Genomic DNA, 17,513 nt, shown 5'->3' with positions numbered 1-17,513 from the left:
CTCTCAATATGGGAATAGTTGAATTACCTCATAAAGTTAGATACTCAGGTAATGTTGCTCTTGTGAGATGAACTCTGTTCCTTCATTTCACTGTTGACTGATTCTGACCAGCTTCTTTCCTCACTTTGCAGAACTAGCCTCCAAGCAAGTCCGTGTGAATGCTGTGTGGTAAGCACGCCTTTAATTAAACCTACTGAAGGAGTATATATATGGAGCATTGCACTCAGAACAATCACAACTTGTCTTCTTTCCTGTTAATGCTCTACCAGCCCCGGAGTGATCGTTACAGATGTACACAGGCGTGCAGGCTTAACCGAAGAACAGTACACCAAGGTAAGAACCTGATATAATGCAGCAATGGCTGGTGGAGAGATGCGTCTTTAGTGTTTCAGGCATTGCATAATGGATAATTGCTTATATTTACTGATTTTTTTTAAATTGAGTTTAGGATTTATGGGGCACATGCATTAAGGTAGGCTTCTGCGATTCCTTAATTGCGATTATTAAGGAATCACAACTAAGGAATCGCAAACACCTATGCATGTAGAAATCACAAACAAAATAACGATTTCTAAACATTCCTTAATTGCTTAATTCCTTAAATCCACAGACGCCGGGGATGCCTGGCTTCACCTTGGAGATACCCAGCATGGGACCATCTCACAGGGAAAGCCAGGACGGGTTCCCCAGCGGTCATTCGCGCCAGGATACTCCGGTAGTAATTGAGCGCGCTACAAAACACCTTACAAACAAACATACAAACAAAGGCATTTTCAGTGTGCAATTCTCAAATGCATTGCATTTAAGGAATTTTAATTTGCGACTCTTTAAATGCAATCGCAATTTAAGTAACCCCAATTTTGCGATTTCCTAAATTGCGATTTTTGCATTTGGAATAATGCATCCCTAATACAAAAATACTGGTCGCATAGGGGCAGATTCAGAGAATCTGCCTGTTTGCAACCATTTTTTCCTTTGATGCATGTGGGCCATAGAATATTATGAGCGCCTGGAAACATGCAAACATTGTCTCTGCACACTTGGTAAACTTGGGCTTGTTTTATTAGGAGGTTTGATCACCTGCTATTGAGCAGCCTAGTGGTCCTTCAAGCAACTGGGAGACCATCGTAAAACATTTGGGGCCAGATGTAGGTAAAATCAAATTTGCGAATCCTTAATAGCAAATTTTGCTGATTTGCTATTATGGACTCGCAAAATTGAATGTAGGTAGAAATCGCTAAAATATTAGCGATTCCTTAATATTCCTTAATAACGAATCGCAAATTGAGATTCGCTAATAAGGAATACCTACTCATTCTTTCCGATGGGCTAGGAGGCCCATAGGAATCAATGGGAAGGTATTTACTATTTGCGATTCGCTATTAAAGAATCACAAATAGCGGGAGCTATTTCAAGGGTGCCAGGGTGTCAAAAGGACACCCTCTTGCACCCCTGAAATGTGCATGTGTGCACATGTGGTGCATATACATGCCCTAAGTACATGAAAGTGTGCCTCATGGCACTTTAAAAAAAGCAAAAAAGTGCTTTTTTGGAGAAAATCGATAATTACCACCAGCTTGAAGTTGGTGGTAGTAAGCGTTTCATTAAGGCTAAAGTGCACTTTCTTTTGTGCTACTTACATTGCATTTAAGGAATCGCAATTACCTATTACTTAAATGCAAGAGCAAAATAAGGAATCACAATTTTGCTATTCCTTATTTTGCTAGCAGGTTTAAACTCACCTACATTGTTTGCAGCCAAATACCGATCGCAAACGTTGAAATTCTGCTAATTTCAGCGTTAGCGCTCGTTATTTGGCCACCTACATCTGGCCTTTGATGTTCTAAGCTGCTAATGTTATTTTATCTGTTGACCAAAGGGTCTCCATGAATAGCTGGGGCATACTGCTCTTTCCTCATGAGATTTATTACCCCCCCTCCCTTTGGCTACCTATTACTGCCATCAACACAAAAGAACCCGGTCTCTAAGGCAAAAACTATTTCTAGAAGTACCTCACATCTATTTCTTCTGCTGCAACAAAACCCTTTTATTACTGTTTCCTATGTGGTAATGTGCACTACTTCTTGCCCTTTATTAAGATATGCAACCATTTTCGACGGACAGTCTTCGAGAAATATACACGGTGACTGAAATACAATTTATTCAGTGCACCTACATCAGTGAAAAAAGTGCAGAGGACAAAATGACCCCTCACGGGCGCTCCACCAACGGGGTAACTGGCAGGTACTCACCAGATAGGGCCCCTTTTCTCATCATAGGCAGTCATTTTTGTCCCAGAAAAGAAAAGGAAAGTGTCCTAACAAAGGAAATCGTGAAGTGCAGTGGAGTGATAAGCAATCACACTCCACTCAGTGATGAAAAAGTGATTAAAATTAGCAGACGCACTTCATCCGCAATTTTATTATTAATTTTTAAGTGTGATCTGTCAAGTTAAAAAGGTTGGTAGCTATCCTTGCATACCAGTACCCAATACCAACATGTTTCTCTGCCAGGAAATGTTCGGCAAGTTCTTCAGGGATAGACACTTTGTCACAGTGCAAGTGTTGGACACTTCAGTCCTGTAGACTGTCAATTGAAAAGGTATGAGAGAAAACACATTCTGTTAAAAACACACGCACCCACTTTGCCTTATTAAGAATACATATTTTGGAGTTCCCAAAATTTGATAGTTACCCTCAATCAGCTCATATTTCTCATACCAGCTTGAGAGGTACAATAATGACGTAGCAAACTCCTCATGTGAGTCCTCTTTTTGATTGACCCTTCAATTGTTTTATCAATCTACAACGAGACCCCATGGGAAACATGATACAGATTTTTTTTTAAATCAACAACATATTGAAAGGAGCACATCACAAATATTATTGCACCAACAATCTCAATATAACACGGAATCCCTTTATGTGTTTCAATGTCGCAATGCAATCAGAATTTCACCCATTGCTGCAGCAAAAGCATACCAATCCTGGCAAAAGGAGCACAGTGATGTGATAATGTTAACTCCCTGTACCTGTTAAGCTCACAGGCTCGATACATTAAGAGCACGCCTAACTCAAGGCTGTGGGTAGGGCCGATCGAGTCCAAATAAGTCTTGCTCGAGTGTCAAAGCAAAATGTACAGCCATTCTATGCACAGCTTTTATGATTGTACGTCTCCCCACATTAAAATTCACATCTCTCGGGCCCTGATTATCAAATTATCACCGGCCACCCCACTCCTCACCGTACAATGCCTCACGGAGCTCCACGTCTCCTCCTATGTACCGCTGCTGTTTCTCCGAGTGTATAAATGTTACGGATGGCAGTCATGTGATGGCGTCACCGGCGTATACACCGCCGTCATCTTTGAATGGGAAAGTGTTTTAAGTGCCGGAGAAAAGCCTCTTTTTATAAAATTGTTATTACCCTCCAAGTGCTATAACAGATGCAGACTTGAAAACCATGCGGGCATAGATACTCCTAACACATTAGAGTATCCCCCTGCTTTACAATGAGGTAGGGAGTATGGCTGAATGTACATTTTTTATTCTCTGCAACTTTATTGGCAAGACACGAAAGCGGACAACCAAAAGTCATAGGTTTCTAACATAAGTGCCTGTCCACGGGTGTATCAGTCCTCCAATTAAAATTAAAATTGAAACCATCAATTCATTCGAATTTAATTTTGTGGCCTCATTCGAAAATTTATCAATGTATTTTCTGCGAGAAAACATTTACATCAGTTCTTACACAACGTTTACAGACACCCCAGGGGTAACACTACCGCACCCCAAATGATGTGAACTCAAGGGTGGTCTGGTGATGCTACATTGCAGGAGTGTTTTTTTTTTACTGGATACTCATTGGAGCGGAAAAACTGAGAAAGGAGGTAGAGATACAACCTAACTGATACCGAAGGGTTTGGATTCAAGAGTAGAGGAAAAACATTAGTTAACCGTGTTCCATTTAATGACCTCATTGAGTCCATGTTGATCACTCTTTGCTTGATAAATCCATCGTGCTTCTTTAGAAAGAAGAACCTTTTCAATATTTTGTGGGGTACCCAGTACTCTCTCAAGAACTACCCAGGTGAAGCTGTGTTTCTCTTTAAAGCAGTGTTGTACTAGTTTGGCAGTCAATTTTCCTGCCCTTATCTTGCTTAGATGTTCTTGATCTTAATCTTACGGGATGTAGCCCTATATACTGAAGGCCACATTCACAAAGTAATCTGTATACCACATTAGTGGTATTGCAGGTACTGAAGTGATTGAGAAACCACTCCTTTCCTGATTTCAAAATTACTTTATTTTATTTTTTTATTTTTTTGTATTGAAAGTTCATGACAATATCATATCAAATACATAGTAGAGAACACAAACTAGCATGCCTATACCAGGTAGTTATACATATTAAGAAATAAATAAGGCTAACAGATTTTCAACTTCTAATAAGAATATTCGAGCTGATTAAAACCATTAATATAACGGAAGATACAAATGCTTATAATATGTTAAGATTGTGAGGGAAGTAGTGCTGTGGATGTTAAAAAGCTATAAGCCCAGGGTTTTTGACCGCCTCCATGCTGCCACGGGGGCCCAAAGCCTTAGTCCCATATCCCTGGATTTCACACCCTTCAGTGCGTACAGCTCTGACTCAATGTTATGAATCCCTAGTAGCCTACACATCCACATCTGAAAGGTTGGGGCCTCAGTGTCCTTCCAAGCAGCAGCAATTAATATTCTGAAGACTGCTGTTGCTATAAAAACGAGTGCCTCCATCTCTACGCTCAAACCCATTTTGGTATCGACCCCGAATATTAAAAGTGTTGGGGATAGATCAATCCTGATATCTAGCAGCCCCTCTAAAAACTTTACAATTTCGTTTTTAATTGGTCCTAATTTCTCGCAGCAACAAAACATGTGAAGCAGATGTGCCGGACCCTTGCCACATCTGGGGCAGTTATGATCTGCTCTCTTGCCCCAGTCAAATAATTTTGCCGGTGTGTAATAAAGGTTAAATAAAGTTTTAAAATGCTGCGCTCTTAGGTTTGAAGATCTTAGAAACCTTTTATCCATAAGAATGGCTCTATCTAGATCGATATCGGGATCATTCAGTTTCCCAGCCCAAGTGGTTTCTGTCTTGAGCAAATCATCCGACAGTGTATCCAAAAATAATACATACATTTTCCTTATACGGCGGCCGCCTCCCTTCATATAGTCTAAAAGTGCACATTCTTTAGATACATCTATGGTCGGTCTCTTGGATTTAATTGTATTAGTCAATTGTATGTATTTAAGCTCTTGAGAACCTTGAAGTGCATACCGAGACATCAGGAGATCAAGGGACCTCAGGACATCCTTTACCATCTCTTGACCCAATGAGGTGATTCCCTGTCTTTCCCAGTGTCTCCAGGGCCCATCTGTGCTCAAGTGAGGGAATAGCCCTGAGTTCCAGAGTGGAGTGTGTTTATTAAACTTCGGAATATTCTGGTTCTTCTGTATCACCGCCCAAATTGTGTGGATATCTTCCAACATTTTGTACCCTTGAGACTTAAAGAACCGTTTATCATAGTGTCTTAATAGTACCCCATAGGTTTCATTCCCTAATAATAGCTTATAAATGGACGGAATACCGCTTTGACAGTTTATCATGTTAGCAGGGAAAAAAAGTATAGCCATATCTGTAAGGAGACAAGACCAATGGTAGAATTTTAGGTTTGGTATACCCAAACCGCCCTTTTCCTGAGGGCGAGACATAAATTTGATTGATCTCCTCACCTTACCATATTGCCAGATAAAATTCATAAAAATTGCCTCCATTTCCCTGATCAACATATCATCAATTTTAAAAGGAACAGATCTGAATTTATATAAGATTTTTGGAAACATTGTCATTTTAATGACATTAGCCCTGCCTATAATTGATAAATGAAGAGTATCGATCCGCTTTAGATCCTGTTTCATTTTCAACAATAATGGTGAGAAATTATCCTTAATAATTTCCTGTGTCTGGGCATTGATAGTGATTCCCAAATAGACAACAGAGTCCACATATCTATCATCCAATTTGACTGTCTTACTGGAGCATAGAACCTGTGTTTTTGCCACATTTAATCTATATCCGGATACACTACCAAAATCGGAGGTGATATTAATTAGTTCCCTCATAGCACTAGCAGGATCCACAGTGGTAATGGCTATGTCATCCGCGTAAGCGAGGATTTTGGTTGCAAATCCGTTAGTGATGATTGGTTTTATATTTATGTTACCCATAATGTGGCAAATCAGGGGGTCGATATACAGTGCAAATAGGATAGGCGAACATGGGCACCCTTGTCTTGTCCCTCTCGAGATATGGATCGGATTAGAACCCTCACCCATTAGGTGGATACTAGCTGTTGGGGTGTGATACATGGCCTTGATTGCCTGAAGAAATCGGGGGCCAAATCCTCTGCCCTCCATCACTTTCCATAGAAAGCTCCACTTAACCCGATCAAACGCCTTCTCGGCATCGAGGAGGATCATTGCAATCCCCTCCCCTTCCCCGGCATGCATATCAAACAGAGTTATAGCTCTTTTTATATGGTCGGTGGTGCCCCTTCCGGGGATAAAACCATGCTGCCAGGGAGAGACGAGGCCTGCAATAATCCTCCCCATTCGAGAGGCCAATATTTTAGCGTAAAGTTTATTGTCGCTATTTATTAATGATATAGGCCGGTAAGAACCTGGGCTCTCCTTGGGTTTGCCTTTTTTATGAAAGACCACTATATTGGTTTTGGTCCAGGACTCTGGTATGGTGCCTGTATTAATAACCCCGTTAAATAGATCTAATAGGAGAGGAGCCGTCTCTTCACTCAGGTATTTATAAACTTCCAGGGGTATGAGATCCGGCCCTGCTGCTTTTCCTGCTGATAAATCTTTCAGTGCTTGTCGGAGCTCCTCCATAGTGATATCCTGTTCTAAGATTTCCCTCTCATTGGGCAACAGATTATTTTCTGTATCCTGCCAATTCTTGCTTGGATAGGTTGTATCTGCATCCTCTTTATAGAGAGCCTGATAGAAGCGTCTAAAAACCTCTAGGATTTCTGTTGGTTTTTTATAGGTATGCTCCCCCTCTTTAATTTCAGTGATAATATTTTTTGAGGTAGCTTGTCTTATCTTTAATGCTAAGGCCCTTCCTGCGTTCTCACCTGTTTCATACATTCCCAATCTGCGAGTCTGTTATTCTGCTGCAGCTTTCCTTGCTAGTTGCCGGTGAATATCTGCTTTTATCGTATTTAAGCTATCTAGACTCTGAGAACCCTGAATCCCGCTGTATACATCTCTCCTGTGTTGTTCCTCGGCCTTTACCAGCCTATTCAGAAGTCCCTCCCTATCTTCCTTTATATTTTTCCACAACCGTGCAGAAAAGCTAATAGTCTCTCCTCTTAAACCCGCCTTGAAACTATCCCAAACCATACCACGAGAAGCGCTATATCTGTTGGCATCAAAAAACGATTGAGACCACCCCTTTATATGTGCGATGTAGTTACTGTCTAATAGAAGTTTTCTATCAAAGGACCACGGTCTCATTTTTTCCCTTGGTGTAGTAATAGACAGATTCAAGACAAGTGGATTATGATCCGAAATTAGCTTTGGGAGCATTGAAATTTCTACAGTGCTGAGAAGAGTGGCTGATACTAAAAAATAATCCAATTTTGTGTATTTGTTAAATGGGTGTGAGAAATATGTGAACCCAGGATCATCTTTCTTTAGATTACCCCGGACATCCTTCAGGCCGTAAGAATGGATTATCGAGGAGACTGCCCTGAATACCCGGGGTTTTCGTCCTTTATATTGGGTATTACCTGTAAAATCTGCCGAAATATTGAGGTCACCACAGAATACCACAGGTGATGGCCAGTTGGTAAGCTCCCTTTCAATGTGATCCATCACCCCTGAATCGTCCAGATTAGACCCATACACTGAACAGAGAGTAATACCTAATCCCAGTTCACATATAGCCCATCTTCCCAATGGGTCAGCTTTTGATTTTTTGACCCCACCCAATCCAGCCCGACCAATGATGGCTACCCCCCTTACAGTTGAGGTCTGCGAGGAACAAGAGAATATTTCATACCCCCTTATATTTAACCAATGTTTCTTTTTCCATGGCAGATGAGTCTCTTGTAGACAGACAATATCGGGGTTTATTAATTTAACATACTCCACAAACTTTTCCCTTTGTTTCCAGTCGTTCAATCCACCTATATTAAGACTAATTATCTTAATCTTTGACATAACCCTGGAGAGAAACCAGCCAACGAACTAGCCAATCGCATTTTATCTTATGTCTAGCAATATCAAGTATAACCACTTTCAACTTCTCCAATGTATCAACAAACATATTTAATGCAGGAACTTTCTTTTTGCTTCTTTTTCTTCCCCCTACCCCCCCTCCCACGAGAAACCCACCCTTCCCCCCCCCCCCCCCCCCCTGACCACAACTCACCCCCCGGTGAGGCGCGCAGACGGAGTCTGTGCAAGTGATGGGTGCGGCAATGGACACAGTGCAATCAGTAGATCCAAAATCAGCCTCGGCTTATGTACACCCACAATTTTCCTACAAAACTCCCACAAATCACACCACAAATCTCCCTAACGTGACAAACTTTACTAAGTAATATTCAAACTGAGCCTTGAGCTAATCTAAACCTAAGCCTTCATTCAGTAACGACGCATGCTAAATAGAGTCTAAGAACTCCTGAGCCTTGATTTCCGAGGAGAAATACATGGTCTTGCCAAGGTGGATAATCTTTAGCTGGGCAGGATTGATGAGGTAGACCTGGACTCTTTTGTCCTGGAAAGGTTTGATTAATTGCCTTAATCTCCATCTTCGTTCCACGGTAGAGTGACAGAAATCCGGCCTGACAAAGAAGGACCCTCCTTCAAATGTTCTTTTAGCGTCTGGCCGGGCTTTCTCTGAAATGGACTGACGAAGAAGAAAATTGCCTATATAGATTAAGATTGCTCTAGGCTTATCCCCTTCTCTTGCATTTTTTTCATTCTAAAGGGTGTCCTATGTGCTCTCTGTATTTCAGTGGTCCAGTTCCAACCGGCGATGTCAGGAAAAGCTTTCTCAAATGTTTTGACTATAAACATCTTAGCATCCTGGCCCTCTGCCCCTTCCGGAATACCCAGGACTCTGAGGTTGTTCCTTCTTTGCCTGTTTTCAAGGTCCTCTAGCTTCCACTGGATGTCAATTGCTTGGGCTCCAAGAGTTTCCACTTTGGTCGTGGCTGCAGCCGCCTCGGCTTCAGTGGCGACCACCCTCTCCTCTAAATTTGAGACCCTGTCACCGACATTTACCCAGGCTTTAGAAAGCTTTCTAACCGCTGCTTTAATCTTTCTTATCGCCGCCTGGGATTTGATGCTGTCTGCCCGGGTTTCCTCTCTGTGAGCTGTTATTCCTTGGTGGATTGACTCCATCATCGTCATCATTGATAACTGTGTGGGCTCATTGCAGTTTACGTTGCATGACGCCGAGTTAAAATTCCCTTGAAGGGATGTTGTAGGAGAATGGTCCCAAGCCAGCGCATTATGGTCTCTTTGTGGTGGTGCATTTTTTATGATAGATGATGGTAACCCAGCTTCACTATCACTCTCTGTTTCCGGGTTGCTGCCATCGATATCTGAGCTATGTAGCTCATCATCCTCTTCTGACCAGTTGGCCTCCTCTGTGACAGAGAAGAAGCACTCGCTAGGGGTCTTCTCCTTTTCCATTTCTCTCTCACCTTGAACAACCCCAGAACAGATATTTTTAACTTTAGGATTGGCAGGTAGACCCCTATTTTTTTCGGAGCCCGTTGCAAAACTAGTACTGGTACCCTCTTTAAATGGATCAGCTGTAGATAAGCCTTCTTTAGTTAATGGAACTGCTGAGCCTTCTGTTGGAGAGAGGAGTATATCTTGTGAGGGCACTGACGAGGGTAGTAAGGTGATGGTCTCATTGTAGCTGGAAACACCGAGATCGCCAGACCCCAATCCGACATCTAGAGACTCTGAGTGCGTTATTACAGACTTGTCACCGCCTGCTATGTCATCCCTGGCAGCCTCCGATTGACATGCTTGAGGGATCTGTGGGTCTTTGCCTGGGTTTACCTTAAGAGTGCTGGCTGGTAATAGTGAAGGTCGATCGACGGACTCATATGTTACAGAAAGTTCAGGTTCAGGTTGCGGGGGTATTACAGCTAGTACTGATACCCCAGGATCCACAGCTTCTAGGACTGGCTCAATATCCTTCAGCTTTCTTTTTTTTTCATTCCGGTTCAGCATTTCAACCACGCTGACCGTTGCTGTGGCTGTAGCTTGCCGGGTTTTGATCTTAGGGGAATTTTGACCCACAGATGTCTGCAGCTTTGCCCGTCCTGACCCAGTTTCTGACGTTGCCCCATCTAGCCCAATGTTTGCACCATTGTCCATACTTGAGCTATTGACTGAATTGCCAGGTACGGGGGCACCATCCGCCCCACCCTTTTTCTTTGTCTTCTCAACAGTATTGACTTTAGGGGGCATAGATGCAACCACTATTAGCAGGGAGATCCCCTGCCTCACCTCAGCTGGTGTACTGCAACACGGAGTCTCTCCACTGCTCCGTAACGGGCCGCTGGATCTGCTCAGACTGCACCGTCTGACAGGTCTGCTGAAGCTGCAGCCACTTCCGCCTCACCTCGCTAGACCCGCCGGTCCTGGATGACTCCGCCTCCCGGCTCCGCGAGCTCCGCTAGGACCAGCTGAGCCGACACCCAACACCGCCACAGCTGTGGCCAGGAGCCTCGACAGAACCAAGCGGGGCAGCCCTCCGATACAAGTGCTTGAAGACATCAGACATCAGAGTCTCACCGGAGGTAGTTTTCCAGCCCCTTGTGCGCCGCTATGCTCCTACGGCGAATTACGTTTTGAAAACCTTTTAATTGTGTCTCGCCGGTGTCGCCAATACAACATAGGTTTCACGCATATCTTTGCGAGTCAAGCAGCCTCGAGATATATTTCCGTAGCCTTGTTTGTTTCTCTTTTGTGGATTCTGTGCTGCACCGGTCTTGCAGAGGAAGCATAGAATCAGTATTTTAACACCGCTGCCTTATCCTGCTTTGTCCCACTGTGTTCCGCTTTATTTGATTGATTGAGGGTCAGGTAGATCCATAAGGATTTTATGGTTCTTTACTTTGCTTTCCCTTCTCCAGTGGTACTTTTAGTTATTCCGTAGTTGTTCCGTTCTCCTATACAGGGAGAGAACCTGGATGCCGAGGTCACGTCAGAGAACATCATCCCATCCCTGCACTGCGTCCACTGCTGCCGCTCAGCCGCTGGTCACGGCCGCCATCTTGCCTCTCCTCCCTGATTTCAAAATTACACTCGTTGTTTTCTTAGTCAGAGGACAGACCGAACAAGAACCACACAGAAAATGCCCATTAGGAATAGTGGTTTTGTTCGTTCGCACTGTAGTAGATACACGAGTGTGAAGAAGTTTGGCCTTTAAATTACTGGGTCTTTTAAACGCAAACCTGGGCGGTGGCATTTTGAAGTCCTTGTTTGAGAAAAGAGACCAGTGTTTTCGGATCGATTGTCTGATCCTGGTTGCTACTGGGTCGAAAGTCATGACTACCGGAACACAATCATCCTTCTCTTTCACACTCTTCTCTAAGAGGACACTGCGTGGAGTACTGAGGGCTCTTTTCTTAGCTTGTTTAATTATTCTTGGCGGATAATTCCTCTGCTGCAACTTTGCTGTCAGTCCCTGGGATTGTTCCAAATAAGTTTCAGTGGTTGAACAGTTCCTTCTATAACGCAAGAACTGCCCTACTGGGAGATTATCCCTCAATGCTCTAGGATAGTATGCGTCATCAAGTAATAGTGAGTTTCTGTCTGTTGATTTTTGATGGACACGTGTGGTTATAGCCTCTTCTTTTGCTTCAATAACCAGGTCTAAATATATAGCGATGTTATGACTATAGGACCATGTAAATTTCAGACTATAATGACTGATTCACGCAGAAAAAATTCAGCATATTGAGATAAAGGTTCTAAAACAGACTGAATACCCGACACTATAGGTCGTCCAGGAGGGGGGCGGGTGGGCTTGTGTATTTTAGGAAGTATGTAGAAGGCAGGAGTTCTGGGATTTTCATTAACCAAGAACTCTGCCTCCCTCACCGAAATCCACTTATTTTCTTTAGCTCTACCCACCATCTCCCATATGATCTTAAGAAGCTCTTGGGACGGATCATGGCTGAGGGGCCGATAGTTGGTGCGTACTACCAACAGTCTCATGACCTCAGTATCATAATCTTTAGAGTTCAGCACAACCACTGCCCCACCCTTATTGGCTGACTTAATAGTCAGGGAGTGGTTGCCCTGTAAACTCTTCACAGCATTCCAATCATCCTTAGTCATGTTTTTATACTTTGAAGAGTTATTTTCTATTTCAAATCTAGCAATGTCCTGCAGTACTTTAGTTTCAAAAACTGCCACTTCGGGACCCACTGCAGTCGCAGGAGGTGAGAATGATGATGGTCTCTTTAGATTTGTGCCAAAGGTTCTGAGACTTTCTTGTGGTTTATTGGCAAAAAAAGAAAAATCAATTTTATCCTCCACATAGTCTCATGGAATTCTACCCTACATTTGAATGAGTCATGTGTAGGTGTAGGGACGAAACCAAGGCCCTTGTTTAGGACCTTCTCTTCACTCGCAGTAAGGATGTGGTCCGATAAATTGACCACAATACTGCTGCTTACGTCTGATTCCGTCCCTGACTCTGAGTTACTCTGGGGGAGAAGGATTGCCATTGTGGAGGCTGGTTGCCCCTGCCTCAGAAAGACTTAAAAGGATCCCGTGTTATATTGAGATTGTTGGTGCAATAATAAGCGTGATGTGCACCTTTCAATATGTTGTTGGTTTTTAAAAAAATTCTGTTTCATGTTTCCCTTGGGGTTTCGTTGTAGATTGATAAAACAATTGAAGGGTCAATCAAAAAGAGGACTCACATGAGGAGTTCGCTACGCCAATATTGTTCCTCTCAAGCTGGTATGATAAATATGAGCTGATTGAGGGTAACTATCACGTTTTGGGAACTCCAAAATATGTATTCTTAATAGGGCAAAGTGGGTGTGTGTGTTTTTAACAGAAGTGTTTTCTCTCATAACTTTTCAATTGACAGTCTACAGGAATGAAGTGTCCAACACTGGTGCTGTGACAAAGTGTCTAGCCCTGCAGAACTTGCCGAAAATTTTGTGGCAGAGAAACATGTTGGCATTGGGTATTGGTATGCAAGGATAGCTACCAGCCTTTTTAACTTGACAGATCACACTTAAAAATTAATAATAAAATTGTGGATGAAGTTTGTCTGCCAATTTTAATCACTTTTCGTCACTAAGTGGAGTGTGATTGCTTATCACTCCACTGCACTTCACGATTTCCTCTGTTAGGACACTTTCCTTTTCTTTTCTGGGACAAAAATTACTGCCTATGATGAGAAAAGGGGCCTTATCTGGTGAGTACCTGCCAGTTACCTCGTTGGTGGTGCGCCTGTGAGGGGTCATTTTGTCCTCTGCACTTTCTTCACTGATGTAGATGCACTGAATAAATTGTATTTCAGTCACCGTGTATATTTCTCGAAGACTGTCCGTCGAAAACGGTGGGAGGCCGTTGGGAACCCCAAAGTTGCGCAATATCCCTTTGGGCAATCATGTTCCCAAGTGCCGCCCACCGGGCCTGGGCAACGTTGTAGTCATTCAGCTCCCACACATTCAACAAACATCTTCGAGCCTCAGGCAACAGAGCGACCCTGGTGACACACTCCATTACAGCATGCACGCGGTGCCAATACGTCGCGACATCACAGCACTCCCAAAGGATATCAAGGAAGGTGGCACTCATTCCACAACCGCGCCTACACAACCCATTCGAAGAAAAACCCATAGCAACCAAACGAGGACCCGTCACATATACGCGGTGAAGAATTTTGACCTGGACAAGACGGAGACGGGCCGGAATGGCGACCTCTTTCGGGGAGGATAGTGCGGACTGCCAGTCCTCGTCGTCCGATTCCAACCCGTCTCCAGTCCAGGCCTCCCTAAGACGCACAAGGAGATCCGCCCGATTGTTGATTAATTTCTTATAAATCAAGGAAATCGTACTATCGGGCAGATGACCATCGAGTGTACGGTCCTCAAGCTGGGAAGATTCAGGGACCGTGGTACCGGCCGTGAAGACCGACAGCAAAGCGTGACGCACCTGTGCATATCTGAAGAACTCCCGCTCACTTAACTCATACTCACTCTGAAGCACCGCGAAGGATTTGACCGCACCTTTCACCCAAAGATCACTCACTCTACTAATGCCAATCGTGTCCCAGTTCTCGAAACCTTTCGTCGTCCAGAGGCATCCCAATCGTTCCGAAGCAAACAAAGGGGTCGCTCGCGTCAGTCGATCATTCCACCCCATAGGCACATTGGCATCCTTCCACACACGCACTGCAATCTTAGTGCCTGTGTACTTTATTATTTGTCCCTGCATTCCTTTCTCTCTATCATCCCATCAATGGTCCTGCCGTATGCCTGCGGTTGTGCTCTTCCACCAGTTTTGATTGAGGCTGTGCTAGTTATTTGGTTATTTAACAATTCGTGCCATGGCTGTATTCGAAATGTGGCATAATCCTCCTGCGATTCCACTCTTTGGAATTCCCTGTAACTTTTTCATTATTCTCTCAATCACTCAGTTATCCTACTTGTAGCTTCTGATTTGCTAATGCCTAAAATTGTCATTTTTTCCCTCACCTCACTGTGTGTTTTTTACCTTTCAGTTTTTGGAAAGGACCAAGGAGACCCATGCTCTTGGAAGACCTGGAACAGTTGAGGAAGTTGCCCAAGCCATCGCATTCCTTGCATCGGATGCTGCATCAAATATAACCGGTGTCACTTTACCAGTGGATGGTGGGCGTCATGCCATGTGTCCACGATGATGACTGTTGAAAGCTACATACCAGCTGTGTTTATGTTGACAAGTCAGAAAGTAATAGCACATCAAATGTAGATAAAATACTTGGAAATATTTTGGACAGAATGAGCGATAGGGAGCATTTTTGCTTTGGGGTATCTGTAATTATTCCAGACTCCGGCAATGGTTGTGGTGGATACTGAATCTCTACTCTGTAAAAGAGAGATGGATGGTCCTAGTGTCTAAGTTTCTTGCTTTGGAAACAACATTGTGATTCTGGGCACATGAAATTGAAAGTGTGTAATGTTGATATGTCTGCGGCAGGGTCTGATTTATCGCCAATTTCCTCCACTACTGATCTGTGTAACCATTCTGCACCCTATGAACTAATAGATCTGAAGGTCATATATAACGCTGTCACTGTGTACAATGTTTTCCATAGATATGCTTCCCTTGCAGATAAATAAAAAAATATTTTTAAGGCTTTTATTGCAGTCTGTGCATAATAATGGGAGTGGTATTGCGAAGCAGCTTTTTTATGACTCTGCATATACAGAGTAGAGCAAACCATCAGTCTGCATCTGTTTCTACTCTTTCGGCTCTATTTACAGCTTCTTTTTAGTTTGCAGTTTAGTTTTCGCTGTCAAAGGTTTTGCAGAGATAGAATAGCAATGTTTGAAAAGATGTTTTTTTCCACAAGATATCTTTTTGTCAGCCTCTTTATAGATGTTTTGAATAAACGAATTTCCATGCACTCCTATATATACACGTGTTGGATTAGTCCCTCTCTGCAGGGTCACCCCCAAGCTTTTTGCCTTCACCCTCCTGTTTTCTGAAATTCTTTTGTTGCCCTTAGGACTCTCTGCACTTTACCGCTGCTAATCAGTGCTAAAGTGCTTCTGCTCTTTCCCTAATGGTAAAATTGGCGTACACCTGATTGGCACATTTAATTTTCTTGCACGACCCTAGTATATGCTACTCCATGTACCAGGGGCCTGTAAATTAAATACTAGTAGTGAGCCTGCAGCACTCGTACCACCCACTAAACCTGCACTTTAAAACCTGTCTCAGGATTGCATTACAGCATGTAGTGCAGTTTTAACCCCTTAAGCTCTGCAGTCGGCCAACGGTCGTCACGAGCGCTACCTCCCCAGTGCTGCGCACGACCGTTGGCCGACAGGCCAGCGCTCGTTATTCGAACGTTCAGCACTGAGTGCTGAACGTTCGAAGCAGCTAAGGTGCTAAACTACCAATCCGACCTGGCAAACACATACATCAATCTAGTCATAGTCAGCCAAGTCTGCTCAAAGTCACAACAAACATATCAAAACAATCTATGTAGTAGAGAGCCTCAGATGTTGGCCTTATTCCAATATACACATATATTGAACCTGATTAGGAGCATCTGGAAGAGTTTCTATAGGAAAGTGAAAAACCTTATTAGGTGATGGAACATGAACAAGACAGAAATACATTGTGTACTACATATCATTTTCTGCTATAATTCCCCAGGTGCAAAATCCAGTTTGCAGAGAAGATATTCCCTTTGTATGAGATACTAATAGGATATCTTCCTCAGGTTTGTTATCATCTCTAAGTTTGACATTTCAGTCAACCAAGATTTGATTTTTTGTCATAGGGTTAACTTTTAATTGTTAAGAAGTTGCTTTTTATGTGCCATCATGAGGCAAGCTCATTAAGGTAATCATCTGAGGGTTCATCTTGATGCCTGACCATATAACTGTGAACATATTTCAGAAACTCCAGTTCATTTGTCTTTTGCTTAAATACAAATTGCAAGCATGGTGGTTACATTGGCCATAGGTTTATGTCATTCCTCACGATTACAGTTTTGCCGTAAACAGGATTTTATAATTTTCTCGCGACTCTAGTGCTCTTGCATTATATAAGAGATAAAGTACACACTTTCGTATATTACAAGGCTGTTGCAAGTCACCAAGGACTTATGTTACCATATTGAGAAACAAGACCGAGTTCCTTTACAAGGTAATGTCACTGAAGTGACTTACATCTCCCTAAAATGCATGGCAGGTGGTATGCTATGCTATGCTATGCTATGGGCACTTATAATGCGCACAGATGCTCCAGCAAAGGAGCGTCCCGGCGCACGACAAGGTAGAACACAACACCGCTAAATGCACAGAATTAAAAAGGGGAACAGCTGCGGGACAACATTAAAATAAGAAGGTTTTAATGGCCTTACGGAACAACAACAGATCCTCCAACAAACGGATCTCTACAGGAAGAGAGTTCCAAATAGCTGCCGCTCTCACTCGAAAAGATCGGCCCCCAGCTCGGCTAAGCTTGAACCGGGGGACCACAGCGAGAGCTTGGCCAAAGGATCTAAGAGAGCGTGTCGGAGTATAGAGAGACAGGAGGTTGGTGAGGATCTGGGGAGCAGAACCTTTCAAGATTTTAAAGGCCAGACATAAGACCTTGAAATGAATTCTCATCTTGACCGGCAGCCAGTGCAAGGATCGTAGAGTGTTAGAAACGGAGCAAAACCTTGGCAGGCCAACTA

The 17,513-nt window shown here is 43.2% G+C and overlaps 1 protein-coding gene across 1 annotated transcript in view; it reads left to right on the top strand.

The window, feature by feature from the left end:
- Window positions 1-15,454, top strand: part of LOC147703532 (uncharacterized) — a 125,900-nt gene extending 110,446 nt beyond the window's left edge. Inside the window, exons 6-8 of the mRNA XM_086931903.1 lie at window positions 132-168; window positions 270-333; window positions 14,838-15,454. Of these exons, the coding sequence (XP_086788029.1) occupies window positions 132-168; window positions 270-333; window positions 14,838-14,996 (260 nt within the window). The 3' untranslated portion in view covers window positions 14,997-15,454. The remainder of the gene's footprint in view (window positions 1-131; window positions 169-269; window positions 334-14,837) is intronic.
- Window positions 15,455-17,513: the final 2,059 nt, after the last annotated feature.

The sequence above is a fragment of the Lissotriton vulgaris genome, chromosome 7 (genome assembly GCF_964263255.1).
Source record: "Lissotriton vulgaris chromosome 7, aLisVul1.2, whole genome shotgun sequence".
NCBI classification, from domain to species: Eukaryota; Metazoa; Chordata; class Amphibia; order Caudata; family Salamandridae; genus Lissotriton; species Lissotriton vulgaris.
The sequence above is the reverse complement of the archived record's forward strand: the minus strand, read 5'-3'. Positions and strand labels throughout refer to the sequence as shown.